General features: G+C 40.8%; 1 protein-coding gene and 1 long non-coding RNA gene across 3 annotated transcripts in view; one reads left to right on the top strand and one right to left on the bottom strand.

Annotated features, from left to right (window-relative positions):
* Positions 1-4669, bottom strand: part of LOC106888296 — a 5903-nt gene extending 1234 nt beyond the window's left edge. The window contains exons 1-2 of the long non-coding RNA XR_001412083.1: positions 4535-4669; positions 4007-4081 (exon numbers count right to left, since the gene is read on the bottom strand). This is a non-coding gene — a long non-coding RNA (uncharacterized LOC106888296). The remainder of the gene's footprint in view (positions 1-4006; positions 4082-4534) is intronic.
* The window catches only part of CA5A (carbonic anhydrase VA, mitochondrial), a 23624-nt gene extending 2911 nt beyond the window's left edge, over positions 1-20713 (top strand). Inside the window, exons 1-7 of one of the 2 annotated variants that reach the window (XM_014942417.1) lie at positions 4542-4902; positions 6511-6708; positions 10632-10750; positions 12510-12605; positions 12778-12840; positions 14691-14846; positions 16780-20713. In XM_014942417.1, the coding sequence (XP_014797903.1) occupies positions 4797-4902; positions 6511-6708; positions 10632-10750; positions 12510-12605; positions 12778-12840; positions 14691-14846; positions 16780-16959 (918 nt within the window). In that variant the 5' untranslated portion in view covers positions 4542-4796 and the 3' untranslated portion in view covers positions 16960-20713. Of the gene's footprint in view, positions 1-4541; positions 4903-6510; positions 6709-10631; positions 10751-12509; positions 12606-12777; positions 12841-14690; positions 14847-16779 lie in introns of those variants that run through there. The other variant, XM_014942416.1, reaches the window with a different exon arrangement.
* The last annotated feature ends 2703 nt before the right edge of the window (positions 20714-23416 follow it).

Below are 23416 nucleotides of genomic sequence, written 5' to 3'. Positions count from 1 at the left end.
AAAAAAAAAAAAAAAAAAAAGTCTAGTGACGTGGAGTACTGCAGTGGATGTCTGTACTAAGCTCTGTGGTATCTTGTAACAATACATGAAGGCAGTGGTTTCAGACACCTTTTAATACAACAGAGAGGGAGCTGTTAGAAATGCTTTTCAAAGAGATTTTCTTTAAGGCTATGGGGTATACTCTCACCCTAGTAATTATTGCCACAGCAGACCTGAATGTCTTTTTTTTCTTTCTTATCCTTTTAGAAGAAGTTACAAGAAAAGCAGAATCCTTCAAGTTTTTTTTGAAAGAATGGTAGAAGTACAGCAATGACACACAACCCAGGTGTGCCATCTCCAGGACTGCACACACAATTGCAGTGACTACACAAATTGTCCATGAGAGATCTTCTAAGCCCTTTCCATGCTGAGTTACTAAGCCTGCATGCATAATTTTAACAAATGTTTTTATACAGAAAAGATAAAGCCCTCTGTTTGCTTTACCTTGCCAACTGGAATTACCTCTTCCTTATCGGGACTTAGCCTCAGCCACTGCCTTCTCATCCAGGCTCCTATCTCAGCCAAACATTCTGGAAGCAGAGAAAAGCTCAGCATTTCACAATCTGCTGCTGCTTTCCTCTTGAGCTTAGAGTAGCCTGTCAGTTACATCCGTTTGATAAACAGTCCAGTGCTTTTTATCAATAAACTGGCCGACATCACAGCCCAAATCTGACATCAATTCAGCAGAACTTTCAACACCTTGTCAGGATGGACCTCAGCCAACCATCGCTGCTATCCTCCAAAAATCTTGATTCATACTCAAAAGCTTCAAAGAAATCAACCTATCTTGGATTTCCTCTCTAATATTCAATCCAAGTGGCTGAAGCAGAGCCACGGCCCTTTAAAGTTTAAAATGGTTCTTTATTGAGTTTCAACTCTGTTTGTTTTTATTTTTCTAATTCAGAATGTGTTGCTAAGGAAAGCACCCCTGCTTAGGATAAAAACACATTTCCTTCAAGCGGGTGGGGTTTCTCCTCTGTTCCCACCATGCTGTACTCCCTGTTTTACTTCAGAGCTGGGTGAAGCTTGGTTGAAAATCCCTGTGTAAACAAATCAAAGCACTTTATTCAACAGGTCATCTTTGTTTTTTCCTTTTTTTTAAAGACTAAAACCATAAAGACTGAAAACTACTGAAGACAGAGTCATTTTACCCCTCATTCTTACTTGACAAGTGCTTGAATTAATTTTCATATTCTTTCTTCTACTTTTGTAACCAATGTGTGAGAACTCTCTCCTCCCCAGGACGCTTAAAGAGAATTTAAAAATGAAACATTGGAAAATGTTTTGTCTCTAAATCAAGTTTACAACAGTGTAAATTGGCAGTAAATCCCTTAAATTAACTGAACTTATTTTGGATTTTTACCATAGAACTGTGGCCTTCAAAATATTTTCTTGGAAATTATGTTATAAAATATGATAATCCAGTAATATACACAACCTGTATTGTCATCTGAATCATGAATCCCATACCACAGCTTTTGATACTTCTATTAATGCTAAATGAACTTTTAAACAATTACTCCAAACAGACCTGCTAAAGTATCCACAGATGCAATTAATTATAGGAAATAATTAAAAAGATTGGGACTATTTGGATGGCTCTATACATCTATTTCAGCTGGGAAAGGTAGGAAAAAAACCACAGTGCAAATGTAAGAAGCCTCCAAATACTATAAAATTAAATGGAGTATCACTGTGTCTGTCTGGAAAGTTTCAAAAAAAAAATAAAAATCAAGCACAGATTGGGTCTGTTTCTGGTGGATCTCTTTTCATGGGTGACACATTTCGGTCATGCTTCTTGTATTACAATATTTACTCTAACTGCTCTGGCAACACCATAGATACGTATATAACAAAGGTAAACAATAGACTAGACCCTTCCTCAGTGAGCTGATCCTAAATGAGGCATGCATAAAGCAAAGTGTGCAAACTGCATGTTACCTTAATGCTCACCATTCTCTTTTTTTTTTTTTTTTTTAACTTTGCACATTTGAAAACAGACCTAGTAGATGAGGTTTCTATTTCTCTTCCTGCACAGATCCTCTATCGCTTTAACTCATCTAGTAGCTCAATTGTCAGATTTCTGGTTGTGGTGGTTCTCTATATACAGAAAGCATTCTCTGCTCAGGAACAACAGAAAGAGTAGCTAAAACCTCCCAGATGGGCCAGAAACATAACAATTTTGGAAAAACATGAGAACAACAGAGATATTGTAATTCTGGCTGCTGCTGTTCTCTCTGGCTAGCTGTATGAGAGCCATGTCTCTTGCATAAACCACTGTCTCTAGCTGGGACATGGCCAAGGAGAAACTCTGTTTCTGGAATGGTCCAGAAAAGATGATTTTGGCCACCTAAGTGCTCAGAATTAGATTTAGGCCTTGTGTTGTTGCCTTTCTGTCTGTGAGTTCCAAAAAAACCATCTCACTGCCACTGAACTCGTATTTTGAAGGGTTTCTTTAACCTCACAGAGAAGAAAAGTGGGGTTTTTTTTTAATTAAATGCTAAAGTTTTACTGAAATTTCTGCTCAGTAAGAAATAGTATGTGCATGTAAAACTGGACGCAGATTCTGTGAATGATTCAGAGGAGAAAGAACAGTGTTGTAAGTTGAAGTTATTTCTCCTTAGTTTTACACCTGAACAGACCATAATTTCCAGAAGCCTATGCCATAAGAACTTTCTTTTGGTTTTGCTGTTCAACCCACAAGAAATGACTCATTTTGTTCAGCTTAGTAGCTGAACATTTCAAAACCTTGCAGGATCAAATCCCTAAAAAGCTTCACAAAGTTTGGTCATCTCAATGCCACCATGTAAAGCAGTGGCGTTTGAGGCTCTTTTTTTTTCAATTTCTTTTAATGTACAGAAAAGTGATAGTTGTACAAAAACCAGGTTATGTTCTGGAACAGTACGTGTCTACACTATGATATAGGGCATATAGTTAATTTGGTAGATTTGACTTCTAAACTGCCCAAGATTATTGATTTTATCTATAGGACACATCACACAAGAACAGAACAGCACAGAATTACAATCTTGTTTTGTTAGTAGATGAGAATAAAACCCAGTATCTCTTGCTTACACTCAGAATTAAAATATCTAAAGTTACATCTGAGCTCTCTGCTGCAATAAGCAGTTAAGCAATATGGGCTGTCTTCATGACCAGGAGCTACCTATTGCTCATAAACAGTTTCAGCAACAGACATGTCTGACCTGTGCTAAATACAGTTGCCTAACCAAGATTAATAGACTATTAAACTGTGATTAGGCCTGAATGAATAATTATTTTTATGAGCAGCAACTGTTTTCAATTTCGAGTACCTATAGCTTCTTTAAAAAGTTATAGGGAACTATATGTTGAGCATAGCAAGGTTAGCCATCCTGAAAAACATTGACAGTCAAACCAAGAATTCATTGTTTGCAATTGAATCCTACTACATAAAAAAAAAAAAAGACTGCACTTTAAAGAAAGCATATCTTGCAGGAGGGAGGAAGTAAAATGAAATTTAAACCCAGGTTTAACATCCTATGGTCATATGCTGTTTGTACATCTCTTGATGACCTGTTTTCTGATCATGTAGCCCCTCAAAGCAAAGCACTTGCCAGACTTCAACCTCCTCTTACTCAACTCAGGAGTACTTTAAACATGTTATACTGTAAGCGCAATGGAAATTTCTCAATGTCGTAAACTAGAGCAAACACTTCTTGCTTGGCTAGAGCAGAGTATCTAGTCTCGTCTCCATTTCAGTAAAACATTCTCAATGCTATGCCAGGTTCCTCATGAAAATTCAGAAGTACTCACCCCCTAACGAGGTTAAAAATACCCAAAAGGTATATGCAGATTTGCAAAATGATTTTAAGATGGTAACCAAGACATCTGATAAAAAGCGGGTGGCAGGATGAAGGCTAGGAACTGAGGTGTGGTGTTCTGCTCCTGGCTGCCCAAAGGCCATGGCAAAAATGAGGACACTTACCTCATCTTTGCACTTTCTCTGACACTGTCGGCTTTCTACAGGCTTCCCAGTTTGCTTTGTGTCCCTCACTGGCAGCTGTAACACAGAGAAGGTGCAATTAACGAAGGTTTTAACCACCTTTGTTTCATCAAAGCCTGCCTCAAAGGGTGTCAGGCAAACACTAGTTCAATTGGCCCTTTTTGCCATCCTGGGGTGGGCTTATTCTGCCCTCTGGACTTAGGGACAGAAGCATAAAGTGGTTAAAGTGACCATAATGCCAGCTTTCCCTAACTTTTCTGTGCAGTTTGGGGCAGGGACCCTGCTGTGCCAGGGCCACCCATATCTCTTTGGGAGCAGGATCCTGCTCTAGCCCACCTTCAGCTGTGGAGAAACTGAAACCTACTTAAGCAAAACTAACTACACAAGAATAAATGCTACTCCCCCAAGGTGTGTAACAAGCCGTGACGCTATCGCTCGGAGAGGAAATATATTTTTGGTGTGACTCAGGCCCGGGAATTAGCTTGACCATGGGAGATGGCAAACACGCACCCACAGGGAACTGTGGTCTCTCCTCCAACGCTGTCACAGGATAAATAAGCCGGCAAAAGCCACTCCCGGTCCACCCCTGAGGGAAGAGCGGCCGGCTGGGCTGAAGCCGCCCTCCCTCGCCGCCTCGCCTCTGGCAGAGCCACCGCCCGCTCCCCTGAGGGAGCCATGGCGACGAGGGAGGCCGTGCCGGAAGGGGCCGTGCCGGCCCGGGCTGGGCTTGGCTGGGCGGCGGCTGCCCGGCGACTCCACGGTCTCCTCCGAGATGCTGCTGCCGCTGCTGCGCCGGGCTTGGGTGGCCGCTGCCTCACGGCGGGGGACACGACGGTGCAGCCTGGGCGCCTGTTGCTCCTACCGCCTGCGAGACGCCCGTGAGTGCCGCCGCCCTCCCGCGCCGCCTCCCTCACAGCGAGCCGCTTCCCTCAGGGGGGTCCGCCCGGGGACGGGCTCCCTCAGGCCGGGGTCGCCCCTCACCCCTTGGGGCGAGCAGCTCCCGCCGCCCCAGGAAAGAGGGTCGCTGCCCCGAGCCCTCCCCGCCCCGGTTCATCCTCCCCAGCCCCGAGGGACCCCCGCTGCCCGTCGCGCCTTCCCCCGGCCTGTCCCGGGCCCGGCTGAGGGGCCTGGGCACGGGCAGCGCCCATGGCCCTCCCTCCCTCGCTTCTGAGAGGCCTCGAAAAGTTTGTGTGGAAGAGGCGGGGACGCCAAGTTCAGCCGGGCTTTGTCCGTGACAGTTCCTGGGCTGAAACATCAGGAAACGGCGCCGACAATAAGAGGGGTGGCGCTTCTGGAGAGTGTTTTGCTCCCTGGCTTCTGCCCTTACCCCCGTGGCGACCTTGCGCAGGCTGATAAAGTTTGCCCCTTACTGAGGAAAGGGAGAGGGAAGGTTGTTTTGCTGCCCCTTCACGTGAGTGGTTTGTTCAAGGACTTAACTTCTTTCCTTCCAGAAGATCCCAAGCAGGTGTATCTAATGAAGTAGCAGTAACACCATGCTTCAGAGACTCTCAGTTTTGGGTTCAGAGGGTGGGCAAGGCACAAAAACCTTGTTCTGCAGGTTGTTGATACCGAGAGATGGCAGGTGAACAAGTGCTCCCCATCCACACAGGTCTCCGTTCTGTTCTCGAGCAGAGTAAATTCCCATGGAGGCTGTATTCATCCATCTGCCCTGGTCATGCTGGTTTCAGACACCCAAGCTGCCCCCAAAATTGGTAGTTCAGGATTTTACAGGTGTGGGGAAGATCAGCTTTAGGTCCTGGCTGCATAAAGTAGTCTTGGTCAATATTGGTATGGGTGCTTCAGGAGCACTATTACAGCCTTAGCGATGGCATAACCCCTAAGCACGCATAGGCAGAAGACGGGCACCTTCAAGAGAGTACTTCTGCTTTCTGGTGGGAGTTGTCCTGTGTCTGGTGCAATCTGGTGTCAGTTGGTGGTACTGGTGTGTGATGAAAGCTGAAGCGGTGTGCTGAGACTCTGGCAAAGCTGTGAAACAGAACCCACCCTGAAGATCAATTGGCAATAAAAGAAAAACAGTTTTCTGGCAAATAAGGAGACAGAATGTCTTTGAAGAGCATTTTGCAAATGCAGGAAGGTATCAGCACAGTTTTAAGTCAAATTGGACAGGGAAGTTGTGGCTGCCCCATCCCTGGAGGTGTTCAAGGCCAGGCTGGATGGGGCTTTGAGCAACCTGGTCTAGTGGGAGGTGTCCCTGCCCATGGCAGGGGATTGGAACTTGATGCTCTTTAAGGTCCCTTCCAACCCAAACCATTCTATGATTCTGTGAAATTACTGCACTTCCCTGTGTAGCGCTGAGTCATGCAACTGGAATGTATTATTATTTTACTTGCCTGCGCATCAGCTGACTTGAATTAGCTTTTGGAGCCAATATGCCAAAGCATCTTCTCTTGCCAAAAAGTTCTGAAGTGTTTAGTTGGAAATTTTCTACCGTGCATTAGAGCCTGACTCTCTTCATCATCTTCCAGTGCATCCACTTTGGCAGAGTCCGCTTACGATTCCTGGTGGCACTCGACAGTCTCCTATCAATATCCAGTGGAGAGACAGTGTTTATGACCCCTTTCTGAAGCCTCTGAAAATCAGCTACGACCCAACAACATGTCTTCACATCTGGAACAATGGATATTCATTCCTGGTTGAGTTTGATGATTCAACTGATAGATCAAGTAAGCAAAACTCAGAAAAAAACAATTTATTGTCTTAATGCTTAGAGAGGAGAAATACTTGCATGATTTAAAACCTTAGGACAAATGTTGAAAATGAATGTAAAGTAAAAGAAGCTTTAGCTACACATGGGTTTACAGTGATGGGAACTGTAATGCCAAAGTTCTATATAGGTCTCACTTTTACTATGTACTTATTGCCAGGAGCATTGTGCACAAATTCTCTGTTGTAGATTGAAAATTATTCTTATTGCACAAGCCTTAATGTCCTGCCTTTTGATTAGGCCTTGTGGTATCACAGCTTTGTCTGTATGAGTCAATCTTCAGTCATATGTATGTGTATGTACTTAATTTTAAATGAGATTCCTATTAAAGTAATCTGCCACTTGTGGTGTTAACAGTTATATTTAATGCATTTGAAATAATCAGCAGCAAAATAACTTTTGGTTGGAAAGCATATATACTTATCTCAGTAAGCTTTTGGAGAATTAAATAATACTCAGCTGCTACCACAGGGAGCAGGTGCATGTGTTCCTGTTGTTTTAGTATAAGCAAGAGTCTGTGCATGTGGAATCCAATTATGGATTCTAGCAAGTTGCTGTGGATCAGTGCACTGACCTGAGCAGCTAAATTTTTTTTTAATGCTCAGCAGAGTCAAATGACTTAAAATCAAGATATTGTTACCAAAGGACATTGCTGGTATGTATAAAGCAAGTGTTTTGTAAAGGTGGGTGAACTGGTAGCAGTTGGTCAGGGATATTGCGAAGCACATGATTCATGTCAGTTACTCAGCTTGTCCCGGAGGGAAAAACTGAAGGACCCTGGACACGTTTGAACCTGTTTGATTAGAGTAATATATATTTAAGGTTACCATAAGAGTTACTAGATCTCACAGGGGATTTAGTAATGCTCTTGGGAAAGAGGTTTTCAGCATGCTAATACATACACTTTGTCTCTGCTATGCCAGTATTTTTAGTTGATGTTTGGAAAGAGACTGATAAAACAGCGCAGCAAAAACAGTAGTGGTGGAACGCATGGAGCTTTCAGGGGCTTGTCTAGCGTTTGGGGTTTTTTTTGCTTTTATTGCTTGTAGCTCTTCACCCAGAACACAAGTTTCCAACCAGGGAATATTCTTGCCCTGTTCATTTGAGCACTATGATGTGTAACGGAGAAACCAAGTAGAGCCCTTCTGTTTTTATAGTACAAACTGCTATTGTGCTAGTGAGGTGGGGTTAGAGAAGAGACTAAGATGGAGACATTACTTGCTAGCTCATCAGAGGTTTTTAACTTACTAACTTTAGATTGTTTTTGCTCTTAATTTAGTAGTCTTTTACTTTATACAGCAATACCCCACTGTCTGTTGAGGATGCATTCCTGAAAAGCGTAATGTTTTGCAGTTCGATGGATACCAGCATCTTTTTTTTTTCTTCAGGAATTGAAGTAATGGAGGGGAATTGCCTGCGGAAGGTTAAGAAATAAGCAACACTTAAATACACAGGGGTAGTTTTTGTGATATAGAAGAATGGAATCATCAGGGCTGTCAATTAGAGCGGAGCTGGCCTTTCATAGGTTGGCTAGTCAGAGCACATTGCAGCTCTGAAAGATCTTATCCGCTTCATCTATAAGACCAAACGCTTGAGATAAATCTTTAAGGGTGAGCATCCTTGATGCCTCTTTCTGGATGGCTGCCTTTTCATCATCATCATCTTCCTCAAGTGAATTAAAGTCAATGAAGGGTGATGACAGCTGGTGGAGGATGGCATTAAACGATCAGTGGCAGGACTCCAAAATGACAGAGAAACAACAGATCATGGGATGTTGCTGTATAAATAGCCAGGTTTTCAAGTGCCTGCCTCTCTCCTCCACCTTTCTCTCTTTACTGTTGCTATTTCTGATTTTTCTTTCTGCCAGCTTCTGTCTAAACAATAATAGAAACCCAGAGAAGGAAGCTTATGTATAAACAAACAAACAAAAAAAGCAACAAAATTGAAACAGAAGATGAAAAAGACAAAATGAAACATGCATCCAGGATAGACAAAAATGCCCAACTTCTGAGATGAGGCAAAACAAGACTTGGGCAAAAGATGAAGGTAGTGCTGCCATGGGGTGTTTGCTTGTGAACAGAGCAGGAGGATGAAGAAGAAAGAGGGAGGGAAGGTACGTACAGAACGTGGTCCCATCTGTGTGCACGAATGCCATCTGCTGCAAGGAAATGAGACTGAAACTGAACTAGGGCTGCAAAAAAAAAGCTGATGTGATTCTTTCCTCTGGTTGTTGTTAGAGTTCCTTTAAATTTCTATTTTGTTTTGAAATTATTGAGACTGGTAAATTGAGAGGAAATAAAATGGCAAAAATGATTGTGAAGGGGCTGTAAGTTTCTGTTTCCTGTCACTTTCTAGTGTCCCGAATAGAATCTGATTTGCTACATATGTGTGCCTGTGCCTAACTCTACTGCTGAGGTAAACGTTCAAGTGAAAGTGATTATTAACTCGAATGTAGTCACTTGCAGGTTTACGTCATCATGTAATAATGGATAGTGTTAGAGTGCAGAAACTTTAATTCAGAAAGACTTGGCAGTGTGGGCCATCCTATCCCTGAAAGTCACCTTTCTCCAAGGCTTTTTAATTGATGGTCAGTATTGCATTTATGTGAAGAGCTCAGCAGCAGTGGATGAAATAAATTAAATGTCAGTTTGCTTAGCTTGTTTTAGCTTTTTTTTTAGTCTTTTATCACAAGCTAGCCTATCTAGTTAGAATTTCAAAACTGCTGTCTGCCTAAAGCTCTTAATGCCTCTCATTGTTTTCTCCTTAGCATTAAAGTGATTAACTTTTTTTTTTCAGATGTAGTGTTGGGATTATGCACTTTATACAGTGGTTTGCTATAAAATTTAACCACAAGTTACAGTTAAGTAAAAATTAGCAAATGGGTCTCTACAGCCACGTATTTGTCGTTATCCCTTTGGAAGTAATTATGGTCTCTCATTTATCTCATGCTCTGATGTAATAACGAGCAAGATGACTTTGCAGGATGTTCCTGCTTCAGTTAGGAGGAAATGAGTAAAAAAACCAACACTACACAGCAAACTAGGCATAGACTTTTTCATTCATGTCTTTGCAAAACGATGAGATGCCTCCTGAAATAAGGAGAGCAGATTGAATGGTCACTCTTACTCAAGGCTAAAAAGTATATTAAAGCTTCCATAAATTCAGAATCTTGCCTATTGGCAGTCTGTATGTTTAGGTGCTTTGTGAAATTAGCTTAAACAGTTTACATTACACAAAATATTAGCATACTTCTGTCTGTACAGGAAATCTTTGTGTTGGTTAGGCAGTCTGAAGGCTGCATTGAAGCAGAGTAGCGTGTTTGGATTTTTGTAACTTAAAGCAGACTTGAACATTTGACACAATGTACTGATTCTACTGGCAACGTTGGATTTTTGAAGTCTTGGATTGTTATGGGAAGTTTAAATATTTTTTATAGATATTGAGGCTGCGCTGGGATGTCATGTAATAGATATATCCATTGCTTTACCATACATGTTTCTTCTGGTGATGCAGTTCTCATGTCTGTTCAAAGAGAAGAGCATAGAAGGTAGCATGTAATCACCACGACTGCCAAATTTTGTGAATCGGGAAAAAAACAGTAATTCCCTTGAGGAGAGGTGGATGAGGAGACTTAGCTTATATTCTTCAATTTGAAATAATTGATTCAAACTGCAAGGAAAACGTGTGATGTGTTTGCTTAAACAATTTTGTCATAGCAAAGTAAATTGTAAAAGTAGCCGATGAATAGGGGACTGTTTCAGTTAAGAGAGTTGCTGATTTCTTCCCTGGGCAAACATAGTTCAAACAGGATCTTGCTGTGTTACTTTTCTGGACAATTCCAAATCATGTTTATGAATATATGTGTCTTGTTTTGTTTTTCAGTAATCGTTGGAGGTCCCTTGGAAAACCAATACAGGCTAAAGCAGTTCCACTTCCATTGGGGAGCCATAAACGAGTGGGGTTCAGAGCACACAGTTGACAGCAAATTTTACCCAGCAGAGGTATGAAATAAAAAGTTGAACAGTGCAAATACTTGTGGGGACTGGAGGCTCAGTCTCAGGTTGTCTGTGCTGATACTGCATGCTGCAAAACTCCCTGTTTGAAGGATTGCAGCTCTCTGTTAAGGATCAGACCTGGTAGGTGCCCCAGCTCATCTACCATTGTATTAGTAAGTTCATACTCACTGTGTTTTCTGGAGCAGAACAGAGTCTTAAAATTGAATGTTGGCCCCATTACTGAAAGTTTCAGTAGTGTTTTCTTCTCCCTGAATGTCCCCCCGGGGTAGCTGCTGGACAAGCCAATGGCAGGCAGCAAAGTGTCATTGCTATTCCAGCTCTGTCTGGATGGAGTGGCACAACTCTGCTGGTCCTTCCCCCTTTTAAAGGGGAAAATGATGAGACAGAAAGCAGCCTGAGGGCAAAATCAAATCTTAATGAACTCCCAGGTCCCAACTGATGTGGTGCGGATCAGGTGGACAGCAAATACCGAGGTAAATGTGCAAGCTCAAATCTCAATTTAAAAAAATTAAGTGCTTTACCTCTGAGCTGCGGTAAGTTAAGAGTTCCTGAGGTGTAGGGTTTGTTTTCTTGGGAGTATAGTGAATGCACTGTGTCTGAGCTTCAGGCTCTAGTGGACCTCTGAATCTCCCAGTCCTTACTGCTTTAAGATCACTTTCTTTGTTGTAACTAAACGTTTGCAGAGAAACAAAGCACATACTAAATACTCTTTTAAAAAAAAATATTTGAAGAGAAAAGGGAGGAGTATTTAATTCTCACACCCATACCTGTAACTCAAGAAGCCTGGTCCTGCTTACTTTGTATGCAATAACTGTCTTGTGTATGTGACCCCAGGGCTTTGGCTATTGTTAGAAAGTTTATTCCAGTTATCGACAATGGGGGGGTTTTTTGTGTTTCTTAAAGTTATTACAACAATGTACAGCAGATTTCTGTGGTAATATAGTGTTTATCATGATCACTTGATCTTCTGTTTTCAACTCATAAGCAGTTATTAAAATAGCAAAGCTTTTGTGATTAAGTAACTACTAATGCAGAAAGAGAGTCAATAAAAAGGATGGGGCCAAAGGGAAAAAACACAGATTAAGTTGCTCAGAGAGGAAAGTGTGACAGGTGTAAACATATGCCAGAGATGGAGAATTTGAAAAATGATTCTTGCATATTTTTGAGAAGACATTTATCTTCTGTTAACATGTTCATAATGATGCTTGTCAGCTTGGCAAGACATTAACAGCAAGACTGTATGACTAAGTTTTGGGACTGGTGCTGGCTATCTATTTAACACAAAAACCCCCTCAATTACATGCTTGTATTAGACTGTAAGCAATGCAGAGGAAGCTTATGTGATGTGCAGGAGACTGTTCCTTAGCAGAAAAGCGTGCTCTGTTCTTCTTCTTCAGAGATGGAAGAGTCCTCCAGTTCCAGGTACACTAAGCCTTTTTTTGTGCCTGTAGCTAGCATTCCTGTAATGTCTCCTACAGATGAAATCCCTTTCATATGTGTGAAATGTAGTTCTGTGGGTCTATCATTTAAGAAAAGGCAAAAAAACCCCCAGAAAAGATAAAAAAAAGGGAAGTACCATTATTTTCCAATAAAATTTTGATCCTCATTTTTGTGGTGTCTGGTTTCTGAGGTAGCTCGCTGCAGTGTCTCAAATTGCCAAGGACAAAGAGATCAAAAGTCAAGTTTCTTGATACCATTGCTGTGCTCTGTGCATGTGTTGATTTCTCATTTGTTTACGTTTTAGTTGCATTTAGTACACTGGAATGCCGTTGTGTACCCAACTTTTGAAGAAGCTGTAATGGAAGGTAACGGCTTGGCTGTCATTGGAGTGTTTTTAAAGGTAATTTCACTTTGTGTGATAAGCTGTAATGATGCCTTTTTATTTTCAATTTGTTAAAACTGATTTAGGACAGAATACCTCTAGATTGTTGTTGTTTTCAAAAAAAGCTAATTAAGGTATATACGCAGAATGTCAGCTTAATGATTCTCTAACACCTGCCTGTCTCCTGCAGCTGGGAGCACATCATGAAGGGCTGCAGACACTGGTTGATGCCTTGCCAGCAGTTAAACACAAGGTAAGTGTTTTTAAGCATCCCACCAGTTATCACTCAGCGTAGCTAATGCAGTCATTCAACCTAAAGAATACTTTGAGAATAGCAAAACACCAATAAATGCTTTCTTCCTTAAATGTCAGTGAGGGACCTGATTGACTCTGGGTAAATTGTTGATTATACTGAAGGGGAGGAAAGTTAATTTTTAAGGTGGAATTCTATACTTTTAGCTTTCCAAACCTCTTGGTTTAAGACATGATGCTCTTGAGAGGGTATCCCCTTAGAAGGACATGCACATGTTTAATGCTTGCCCTTCTGCTTCTGTGAAAAACTATGCCACTGGATTAGTTTTTGTATGTTGTTTAACTGGGAGGAACTTTCTGTGCTGTGTAAAGTGGTAGTTTATTTCTTGTGGAATTAAGACTTTCTTATTTTGTCTGATCTTTGAGGAGGAGATTAATTTTTCCCCCCTTTTTTTTTTTTTAACCTAAATTTTCTGCTAGGGGCATAGGACTTTCTCCATAGCTGATTTCTGACTTCTGCCAGGAGAGGGAGTGCTGCGTCTCTGCTAGTGCTCAGAAGCAGCTCATGCTCTTCTGGGTGCCCGTGCCTTTTTGAAAGTACACACAAAAAACACACATCAAGAAATTTGCTGGCTCGTGAGCACATCCAGTTGAAGTCGCTGTGCCATTACTTATCACAAATAAATCCAAATAAAACAAATATTTATGGCAGTGCAGTGAAAATTCCCCCAGATAGATGCCAAACAAGTCAGTTCAGTGCCAAAAAAGACCTACGAAAGTCTGTGAATATACATCCATTATGAGAAGATAATATTTTACAGCCTATGAATTTGAAAGAAACTAAATATATTTAAAAAAAAAAAGTAGTATCAAACATGTTCATCAAGCTGTATGTGGGCTGCTCTGAAAGATATCTCATTTCCAAAGGGTGTCAGTCACCCAGCAACTCATCAGCACTTGGTTTATAATGTTTGAAAACTGTTGTTGCCTTGCCAGAGTTATCACTGAGTACCAAACCCTGAGGAACAGCACCCTGGTGAGGAGGAGGAATGTCAGTTAACACCTATTCTGATGTCCTTGCACCTTCCTCTTACATGATGGGTGGCAGCTCCCATCTAGAATCTCTTGTCCAACTATCTATTTTTGAAAAATTCTTTGCTGTAACATTTCTCATTCTCAGCAGGGAACCAATAAAGCCTATCTAAGGAAAAACAGGATCTTCGTTTCCTGTGTTGCCAGTATATCCTGGAAGTACCCCAGGAGTAAAATGTTTGTGTAGGAAATCTGGGCTCTGAAGCTCCTACGTGCTGTCTGGTATCTCACTTGTGGGAGCACACATTCTGGAGACAGCAATACTTAATGTGATTTAAATAACATTTTAGTGCTCTTCTGTCTCCCTGCTGCCTAAAATCACGTGGTGAAAAGTAAAAGAACTATTGTTTGCAGTCTATTAAGTATATCTGGCAGAACTACCTGAACTTATTCCGTCAGTTATTTTCTTTTTCTTGTTTGCTTCTAGCTCCCACAAAGCTGTAGTCGGTTACTCGTTCTTACTCCTTGTTTCTTCTGCACTGAATTCCTAATGACTTGTGGGGAACAACAGAAATATTTAAATTTTGTCTATTCACTAGCTGCCTCCTATTCATTAAAGCCAGCTTACCAGTTTTCTACAAGTTTATGGGGTTTTAAATTACTATTTATGTAGATCATTACTAATAATAGCAATATTTAATTTTGCATATGCATATATAACCCACACAGTATTTAATCTTATTGTTAAGATCTTTTTAAATCTTCTTTTTTTTTTTCTCAAAATGCAATTTTTAAAAAGAAGTTCTTTCTGTGGTTTAGGACACTGTTGTTGAATTCGATGTCTTTGATCCTTCCTGTTTGATACCTTCATGCCCTGACTATTGGACCTACGCAGGCTCTTTGACTACTCCCCCGCTTACTGAGTCAGTCACGTGGATTATTAAGAAGCAGCCAATAGAGGTTGATGAGAATCAGGTAAAACTCATGTTTACATTTCAAATTATACCATACTCATTTGACTGTCTGCTGCTGTGAAGGGGAAGATGCACAGAAGTTGTTGCTCACCAGTAGTTCTCTGAAAATAGAGAGAGATCAGTGGCTGCTTCACACCCAGGATTTGTTTGGGGAGGTATCCTGACATTACCAACAGCTAATGCTGAAAGGCTTAAGGCCTCTTCAGTAAGCAGTTTAAAGATACTTCTCCAGCCCTCCAGGAGAGTTTTATCTTGATTAACAATGCCTTACACTGGAAGCTGCTCCTTGAAAAACTTCTAAGGTTATTTATTGCAACACAGCGTAATTTTGCTCTCCTTACCAAGATGCACCCCTCTTTGTGGTAGGGAGGGTGGAGAAAAGGGCGTGTTTTGTGAAATTCCAAACTCTGACCTTTTGTGCATATTCTCCATAGCCAAGTGCATTTGCACAGAGATCTTGCAGAGGCTGCAAGGGCTAATCCTCTGTTCTTCCCTTGGGCAGGCTCTGAGGGTACAGAAGGGGTGGTGGGTGGCTCTAAGTCCTTCACATGCCATTCTGATGGTGAGAGATAGAGTGAGTCCCCGCTGGATTTTCTCCTTTGCCTTTTGTAGGCATGTTTACTCTGCATTTGGCTGTGCTGTCCTTGAATTCCTTTTTTTTCTTTTTTTTTTTTTTTATTATTCCCCTGTAAAAAGGACAGACAAAGATTTCCTCAGATGTTTTATTACAGAAGTTATTTCAAGTGGAGAAGTTTGTGGTCCATAGTCTGTTTTGACACCAACTCAAACTTCTCTCCATATGCCCTCTACTGCTTTTAATTTTAGTACTCCGTGTTTCAATGTGATGCTATTCCTTGCTAGATGTGGGGACAAGTAGAAAGTGGTCAGGAGGACTCACTGGAACTGTACTACAATTGTCAATTGTTTTGGAAGTTTTCAGGAATTTTTTGCCTGTTCAAGGAAGTGGAGTACTTTGAGTGGCATTACAGCATAGAAAAAGTCTTGGAGATTGTTGCAACGCAAGTGAAAAATGACCAGTGCCAAAAAGTACCATTTTTGTCATGGTTTAAGAGGTATTGAAAGTTACCTGTGCATTGTCCCTGGTTTTTTGCGGCTTTGATTAAAAATGAAGTGTGAAACCAACCACATGAGGCAAAAACTTTTGCATGGAGCTGATCCATCTAGAAAGTCATGCTCCAAACAAACACTAACTCTGAAGAACAGGCATGTACATGATCTTGATGGTTTAGTTTGCATAAAGGAACAGGACGGGAAGAACTGAAGGTTGTTAACAGAGCAGAGAGAACTGAATGCATGGTGGAACATTCTTCAATTGAAACTTTTTCCCTTTTTTTTCCCCCCTTTGGCTCTTCTCTCTTTTTTCTTTTTTTATGGCATAGAAAGGCTCATAGTTTACTTAACATTGTAATGCCCTTGTGAGCATTAAAAGCCGATCTGCTGCATACTTTATTTTAATCCTCAGTTATAAATCACTAAGAACAACAACTATGTAGATTGTTGCTTGTTGAGGTTCTCTCTTTTCTGGGTGCCAGCATATGCGTGTCTGTGTAAGAGAACAGAACTCCAGTAAGGGTGTAAATTAAGAAGGTTGGAGAAACTTATTAAAAGATAGCATATGTTCCAGTGTTGGAACAGGAATCGGTTCTGTCTCAGACATGCCACACTTGAGACTGAGTTTGCCTAAAGATGGCAGATGACAGACAATTCCTCTTCTGCATTGATATGGATGAGGGTGTAATCTTTACCAGCAGGTGACAAAGGCGTGGCAGAAGTTCATGCTAAAATTTCTCAGAATGCAAACATAATAGTACCTCTGATGACTTTTTTCCAAGCGTGAATGATTGTGCTTTGTTGTGAACTCCAATAATTCTCCAGTTAGTAAAGTCACAAAATTGGACATTTCTCATCCTCAGCTGGAGGCATTTCGGATGCTGCTCTTTACTTCAGATGGTGAAGAAGAAAAGAGAATGGTAGACAACTTTCGCCCTCTGCAGCCGTTAATGAACAGAACCGTCCGTTCATCGTTCCAAAGCAGGCACCTCTTGAATACTGAAGTACAGCCCAAGGACCACGCTGAGCAGATCCGGCCATAGAAGGTCCATGAAATGTCAGTCCAGACTGCAGTACCTGGATATAAATGACATTATTTTTTTAATTATTTGTCCTTTTTCTGCAGTGTGTGTATGCCGTACAGTTTCACAGCCAGCCAGTTGCAGTTCTGCTAAGCGCCATTCGACCTTCAGTAGAGAAGTTGTGGGGTTTTTTTTAGATTTTCTTTTTTAAGTAGTAAGTGATATTAACCCTTAACAAATTGACTTGCTGTAAGGCAGGGATCAATAAGGAATTATTTTGACAGTTACAGGAAAAATAAGGGCAGGTGATGTCTTCCCCTGCTTCTTTTCTGAATTGTTCTGTGTCTCTTCAAATGCTCTTTCAGTGACTTGCATGAATTAATAATCCCAACTAAAAACATGTTGGCAAGCAGGAAGTGGGAAGAAGTGAAAAGTATTCATTCTAATCAGGTCCTTTTGAGGAATTGTTTCAGAGGTTTGGGAAGAGAAATATATTCTCTAGTCACATAGGCAGGGACATCTTATCTTCTTCCTTTTTCCTCTGTGCTTAGAATGAAAAGAGAAGGAAGAAATTGGCTTATAAAATCTAACCTCTTTCCATTCTATTGACTGCCTGATCCATGTTTGATATGACTGCCACAAAATGTTGGCTTTATCTACACCACAAGCTAGAAGATTTTTTCTAAAACCTTATAACAATTGTAGAAGCTTTTAGCTTTGGCACCATTTACTTTCCTGTATTAATAATGTACCAGGAGAAGAGAGCAGAAGAGAATTCACCGGTATCTCAAGATTGGCAAGAGCAGCAAATTAGGTGAAAATGTCCAATTGATCCCAGGAAACTGATCACATCAAGGGAAAGCTAAATTTGATACACCCCAGCTGACCCTCCCAATGGGATTTTGGGGGGGGAGGGGGTGGAAATCCCAAACAATTTATGAAACCCAATCCAGTGCTAGGAGACTGTGGGCAAAACGCAGCATTCAGTAACTCATAAAGCACCAGTGCACTCTCTTCAAAGTTTTGTTGTAAGATGCACTTTTTAAATGGAAATAGTTATCTAGCTTTAGGACAACTGGGGACCAGATTTTATTTATAGCACCTTATGGTAACGAAGTTAAGTGGTGGTTGCAATTTATTTGTGGACCAAATGAAATTGTTGTGTGAGCTGCCAGCTCTGGAGCCTTATCCTAGAGTTACGGTCCAATTGCCACAAGTATTTTCTACCTCTGAAGCATACTGCTGCTGGCCCTAATTTTCTCTCAGGCATCTTTCTCGCTGGCTTTTTATGCTTTCCTGTATTTAACAGTGTGCCTATGTATGAAATTCATGAACTAAATGTATGGTCAGATTTTCTGATGAGGAGCAGGTCTGTCTGTAAACTCACGATGTGATTTTGATTGATTGTATTTGAGGAGTCATCTTGGAGAGCAGATATTACTTGGTCTGCTCCTCCCAGTAAGCAAAGTCACTGGTTGCTGCTGTGGTTCAGCACAAGTGATGCCAGGACACTGGCTTGTCAATGCTAAATTTGGAACTTTAAACTTGATACTTCTTTTTAAGTCCAAGTATTCTGTCTAAAAGCACTTTAACACTTTTTAGTGTGGCCCTGATGACTTTAAGGCTTTTGAATGTTCTCTTTTAACCAATTAAGTGCCTAGGTCCTGCCTTTGCTTCCTTAATAGTTCTACCTCAGCCTGTTGTTATGTTGCAACAGTTGTGCCTTTCTCCTTTGGCAAATGTGGCCACTTAACTTTAGAGTGACTCTATGCGATAAAGGAGAGAAAATTTCTCTTCTGTCCCAGTGTTGCCTACTTATTTTTACTATGTAATATAGTTAACATGGCAGTATATATCTTCAATTTCCTTACCTCTCTCCAAGCCCTCACTGCTCAGTTTAACCTTACCATCTTGGTTGAACTCCGTAGAACTATATCATCTATACCAATTTGTTTGAACTGTGCAGTCTTTGGCACCATCAGACAGACTTTTTATGTTCCTGGCCTGCAGAATCTATGCAGACATAAAATTAATCAGTTTCTGTACTGATTGTTTCAAATATTTGGGATCAGGGTCAACACAGAAAGAATTAACTTCACTGTGCTACAAAAATAAGCTTTACGGGGATTTTCTGTTACAGGTGTTTTGCTGGTGTTTAAGTCTCACATTTATGTGTTTTAGCATCTCTGGTTAAAATATTTCAGTTGCAGGGTGGATTGTCGTTGAAATTAGCAGTCTGGAAATTAACAGAAAAGTATTCTGGGTTTTGGGGGGAGAGCTTTTTTAACTTTTATGTTACAATGACTGTACTGGCCTTGTAAAAGCTAACTTCAAGAAAAATAATACCGTGTGCCTGCGTGTGTATGTAAAACAGGAGATGGGATAGAATTCTTTTGCCTTATTCTCTGTTGTGTGGGGTGGAAATGATTTGATTGTTGGACTAGAGCTAATATATGTTATGATATTGCACAACTAAGTTAAACTCTGAAAGGTGTCTGCATAGGAATCTTAAGGCTCTTCTTTTAGATGGTACAACACAAAAGGGTCAAAGCACACATTTATATTTGTTCTTGCATAGTAGTCACTTCCGTTACTTAATACTGTACTGGAAGGCATTCCTGTGGCCATGAGTACTAGGAATTAAAGACTGTAAAAGAAATAACTTTAAGGAGAGCTTAGTGAAAAGGGAGCAGAAGGTTTTTGAGCTTAGATCTGCGTCTGTCTTGCCTTTGAATATTTCTGTTAAATATTGCTGTTATCAGAAGTCTCATTCTTGGTGGCTTCATAGCTGGAACGACTTCATTTGGCGTTTGAATGTTTGATCCATACTCCTACGTTCCAGAACTTTCACACCAGTGCAGCTCAGGTGTAGGCCACCACGGCTGCCTGACCAGTCTTTTGATGTTTTCTGTCATGGGTGATATTTTTACATCACTGGTATTTCTACTGCCAGTCTGCCAGGAGTGTATCTTTTGGCTTTGAAAGCTATAGAAATGGAGATTGCTTTGATCTCACAAAAACCTGCTAGGTTTTAAAGTACTGGAATTCTACACAGCTTACTTTTGAGGAAAGGTCCCTTTTTCCATTCAACTTCATTGTCAATAGCATTTGCTTTAAAAATTGAATGCCTTAATTTTGAATATCTTAACTTGTATTTCTTGGCACATCTCTGCTTTTTTCTTTGCGCATCTTGATTTTGTGGCAGTTATTATGTTGTGTACTTCAATTTATGTTATCTGCCTAATCATAATTTACAGAAATAATTGTCTTTGCAGACAACATATGTATGTTCTCCTGTGATACAGGCCTTTTTCCTCAGTTTTTACCCAATATCACGAAACTTCTAGCTGCTGGATTTTAACTGTTACATTAGTGTGCAACTATGCAATAAAGAAACACAGAGAAACCTGTGTCAGTATCTCATTGTGTAATTAAGCTCTTCAAGTTAAAAAGTAGATATTTTTTTCTGTCAAGAAAATAATACAATAATACATTCCTCCTTGAGAATGAACCAGTTCATTATAAATGGAGTCTACTCAGATCTCAGACATTCTGTGATACTTAAAAGCTATGAAAGACTCTGCTGAACTGTATTATAATTGAAATGAAAGAACAATGAGCTCTCTGTTGCCACTGTACTGGTGGAAGGATGTCTAATTTCTTGTTACATTCAGCTAGATGCCACATGCTGTTTAAAATGGGATTCTGAATTTTGGAGATTGTTGCTAAACTACTTCACTTGATGCTGATCATTAAACTTGACCAGTTTGACTAAGCTCATTTTTCCACTGTGTAATTGGTCTTGATAAAACTGAACGTTGATCCGATGCGGGGTGTAACTCTCAAGACTGTCATATTTAGTGGTTGGGGCTACAAGAATCTTACTGAGTAACCTGAAAAGAACTCTGAGTAAAAAAAATTGATTTTATCAGTAAAAATTGGCTAATCAGGTGAAATAAGCGTCAATTTCTCAGTCTCACTGCTTAGCCATGCTTAAAGTCTGGCTATCTCTGAAGGGAGCCTACAGGAGAGCTGGAGACTGACTCTTTGTCAGGGAGTGTAGCTATAGGACAAGGGGTAATGGTTTTAAATTAGAAGAGGAGAGATTTAGAGTAGGTACTAGGAAGAAATTCTTTCCTGTGAGGGTGGTGAGGCACTGGAACAGGTTGCCCAGAGAAGTTGTGGCTGCCCCATCCCTGGAGGGGTTCAAGGCCAGGCTGGATGGGGCTTGGAGCAACCTGGTCTGGTGGGAGGTGTCCCTGCCCAGGGCAGGGGGGTTGGAACTTGATGATCTTTAAGGTCCCTTCCAACCCAAACCATTCTATGATTCTATGATGATATAGATAGGTTATGCTTAGCTCATGTCATTCAAACATGTTTCCACTTCTTTTGATTGGCAAAGTAGGAGATTATGTTCCTGGTTAAGGAATTACCCCCCTAAAATAATTACAGGCAATATTTCTATATTAGTTCTCTCAAACTATGCCCTTTTTGGTAGGGAAGCCATTTCAGTATGAAGAAAGAGCCGCACAGGTTGAGTGAAGCCAGCTCCACTATGATTGCTATTTAAGGGTTCTAGAAGCTACCACCGCTTCCATTTACGCAACAATTAGAAAGCTTATAAGCTCTTGTATTAGTATTAGAGATGTTTGCTAAAGAAATGGCTTATGTGGTTCCAGCAGGCTGTCTTATTTTGATCAAGGCAGCTCTCCCGATAAATGGTTAAGAACATACACATTACTTCTAACAAATGGCCAATTTACTTCTGATATTGGTAATTATTTGTTTTTCTGACAAATAATTCTTTCCGTCTTGCTTTTTGATGTGACAAACTCGAAGTGCCTGAGTATTAGCACATGGAGAACTGATTGTATAATCAAATAGTCTTCAAAGATTCAGCGGAATAACTTGGGGGCCTGAGGAGAGTTAATGTTCGTGCTCAGAACCGATAATAATACTTAGCATTTGTGAAGTGCTTTGAAGATATAAAGCACTATATGAGCAGGTATTTTCTCAGCAATACAAATGGAGAAAGAGTTGCAGAATTAACTCCGACTGATAAATTTGCACGTCGGTCAAGTATGTGTTTGACTTTAAATTTAAAGTCAGTTGAGTGGCTGCTATTCCACTGATGCTTCATCCCAGGATTTCCAAATGGGAATGCTGTCAGGACTGAGGCTGAAGCCTGCAAATTCTTAGCTGTCAGCCTACTAAGAAATTCCTTTTTGGAAGAATTGGTTTCAGAGAGAAAAAGATTACTCAGTCCCATTCTTGTGAAATTTAATGGAAATTTCTGTGAATTAGGTTGATACCAGGTTTAAAATGCTAATCATCAAGCAGCCAATTTATTTGCCTTAAGGCAAGACGTTAGTCTAGAGCCCTGGTGAAGTAAATCCACTGATGACGATGTTGTTCACCCAACTATACACCTGAGTTCCAGCATTCATCTGAAAATATTTTATTTCAACTCCAATCCTGTCATCTGGATCCTGATGTAATGAGGCCAACGCAGAGACAATCCCTTATCTTGCAGGTACATGTTTGGGTTTTTTTTCTGATTTTATGGTCCCGTGAACGTTTTTGCCTCAGATAAAGTATGAAATACAGTAACATGTAAATGCTGGTAAATCTTTGAGAAATAATCAGTTTAGATTACAGCCATACAGCCTGCGATGGGGCTGATGTTAAGCTGGGTAGGCTAAAAAAAGGAAAATTGTGTGATAAATGTGTTTCGCTGATTATTTTTAATGAATTTTCATAGTCTTTCCAGTCTCTTCAAGGATCCCATTCCTCACTGAAAACGAGAAAAACGTGCTCGGCCCAAAGGTAATTTTTGTCTAAGCCTTCTTCCTGAAGAAGGCTGCCTATCTAAATGGAGAAAGGCTGAAGGTGGTGTTGAGGCTCTGGACTGTTGTGGGGAACAGCCACAAGAGGTCAGGTTCTGATCGGCGCTTCCAGGGGCCTCTCGGGCTTCTTCTAACGGTGGGAAGCCCTCATGATACCAACTACTAGTACGAGGTGCCTGAAAATGTGACTAAAATGGGACAATCTTTCCCCAGAATGCAGATTTTCACGTTTCTCTGAGGTGTCTTGCAGAAAACCTGCCCCACCCTACAGCTGGTACTGAAGCATCTCTGAAACTTGCAAGGAAAAGGATGGTCCAGGGAGGAAGGATGCCGATCTTGGTTTTCAACTCCTTGTGTGACACCAACTAATCCCTTGCTGCCAAACAGCTCCTCAAAGGTACCGCTTCCCCCTCTCAGTGGGAATGACTGTTGTTGAGAATCAGGGCTCCTGGGCCTCTGAACTCACCTCCTGTCCTACCAGGACAAGAAATGAATCTGAATTTGCTGAAGAAGTGGCTCCTTAGGCACTTCTGTGAAGTATCCAAGTCTCCTTGGGTGCAAAACCTGATGTTTTTCTTGAGGTAGTGTGGTAGAAGTCCAGATTGGTGATTCTATTTATTTATTTATTTATT

Source organism: Calidris pugnax, unplaced genomic scaffold, assembly GCF_001431845.1.
Source record: "Calidris pugnax isolate Ruff unplaced genomic scaffold, ASM143184v1 scaffold28, whole genome shotgun sequence".
NCBI lineage: Eukaryota > Metazoa > Chordata > Aves > Charadriiformes > Scolopacidae > Calidris > Calidris pugnax.
The sequence above is the reverse complement of the archived record's forward strand: the minus strand, read 5'-3'. Positions and strand labels throughout refer to the sequence as shown.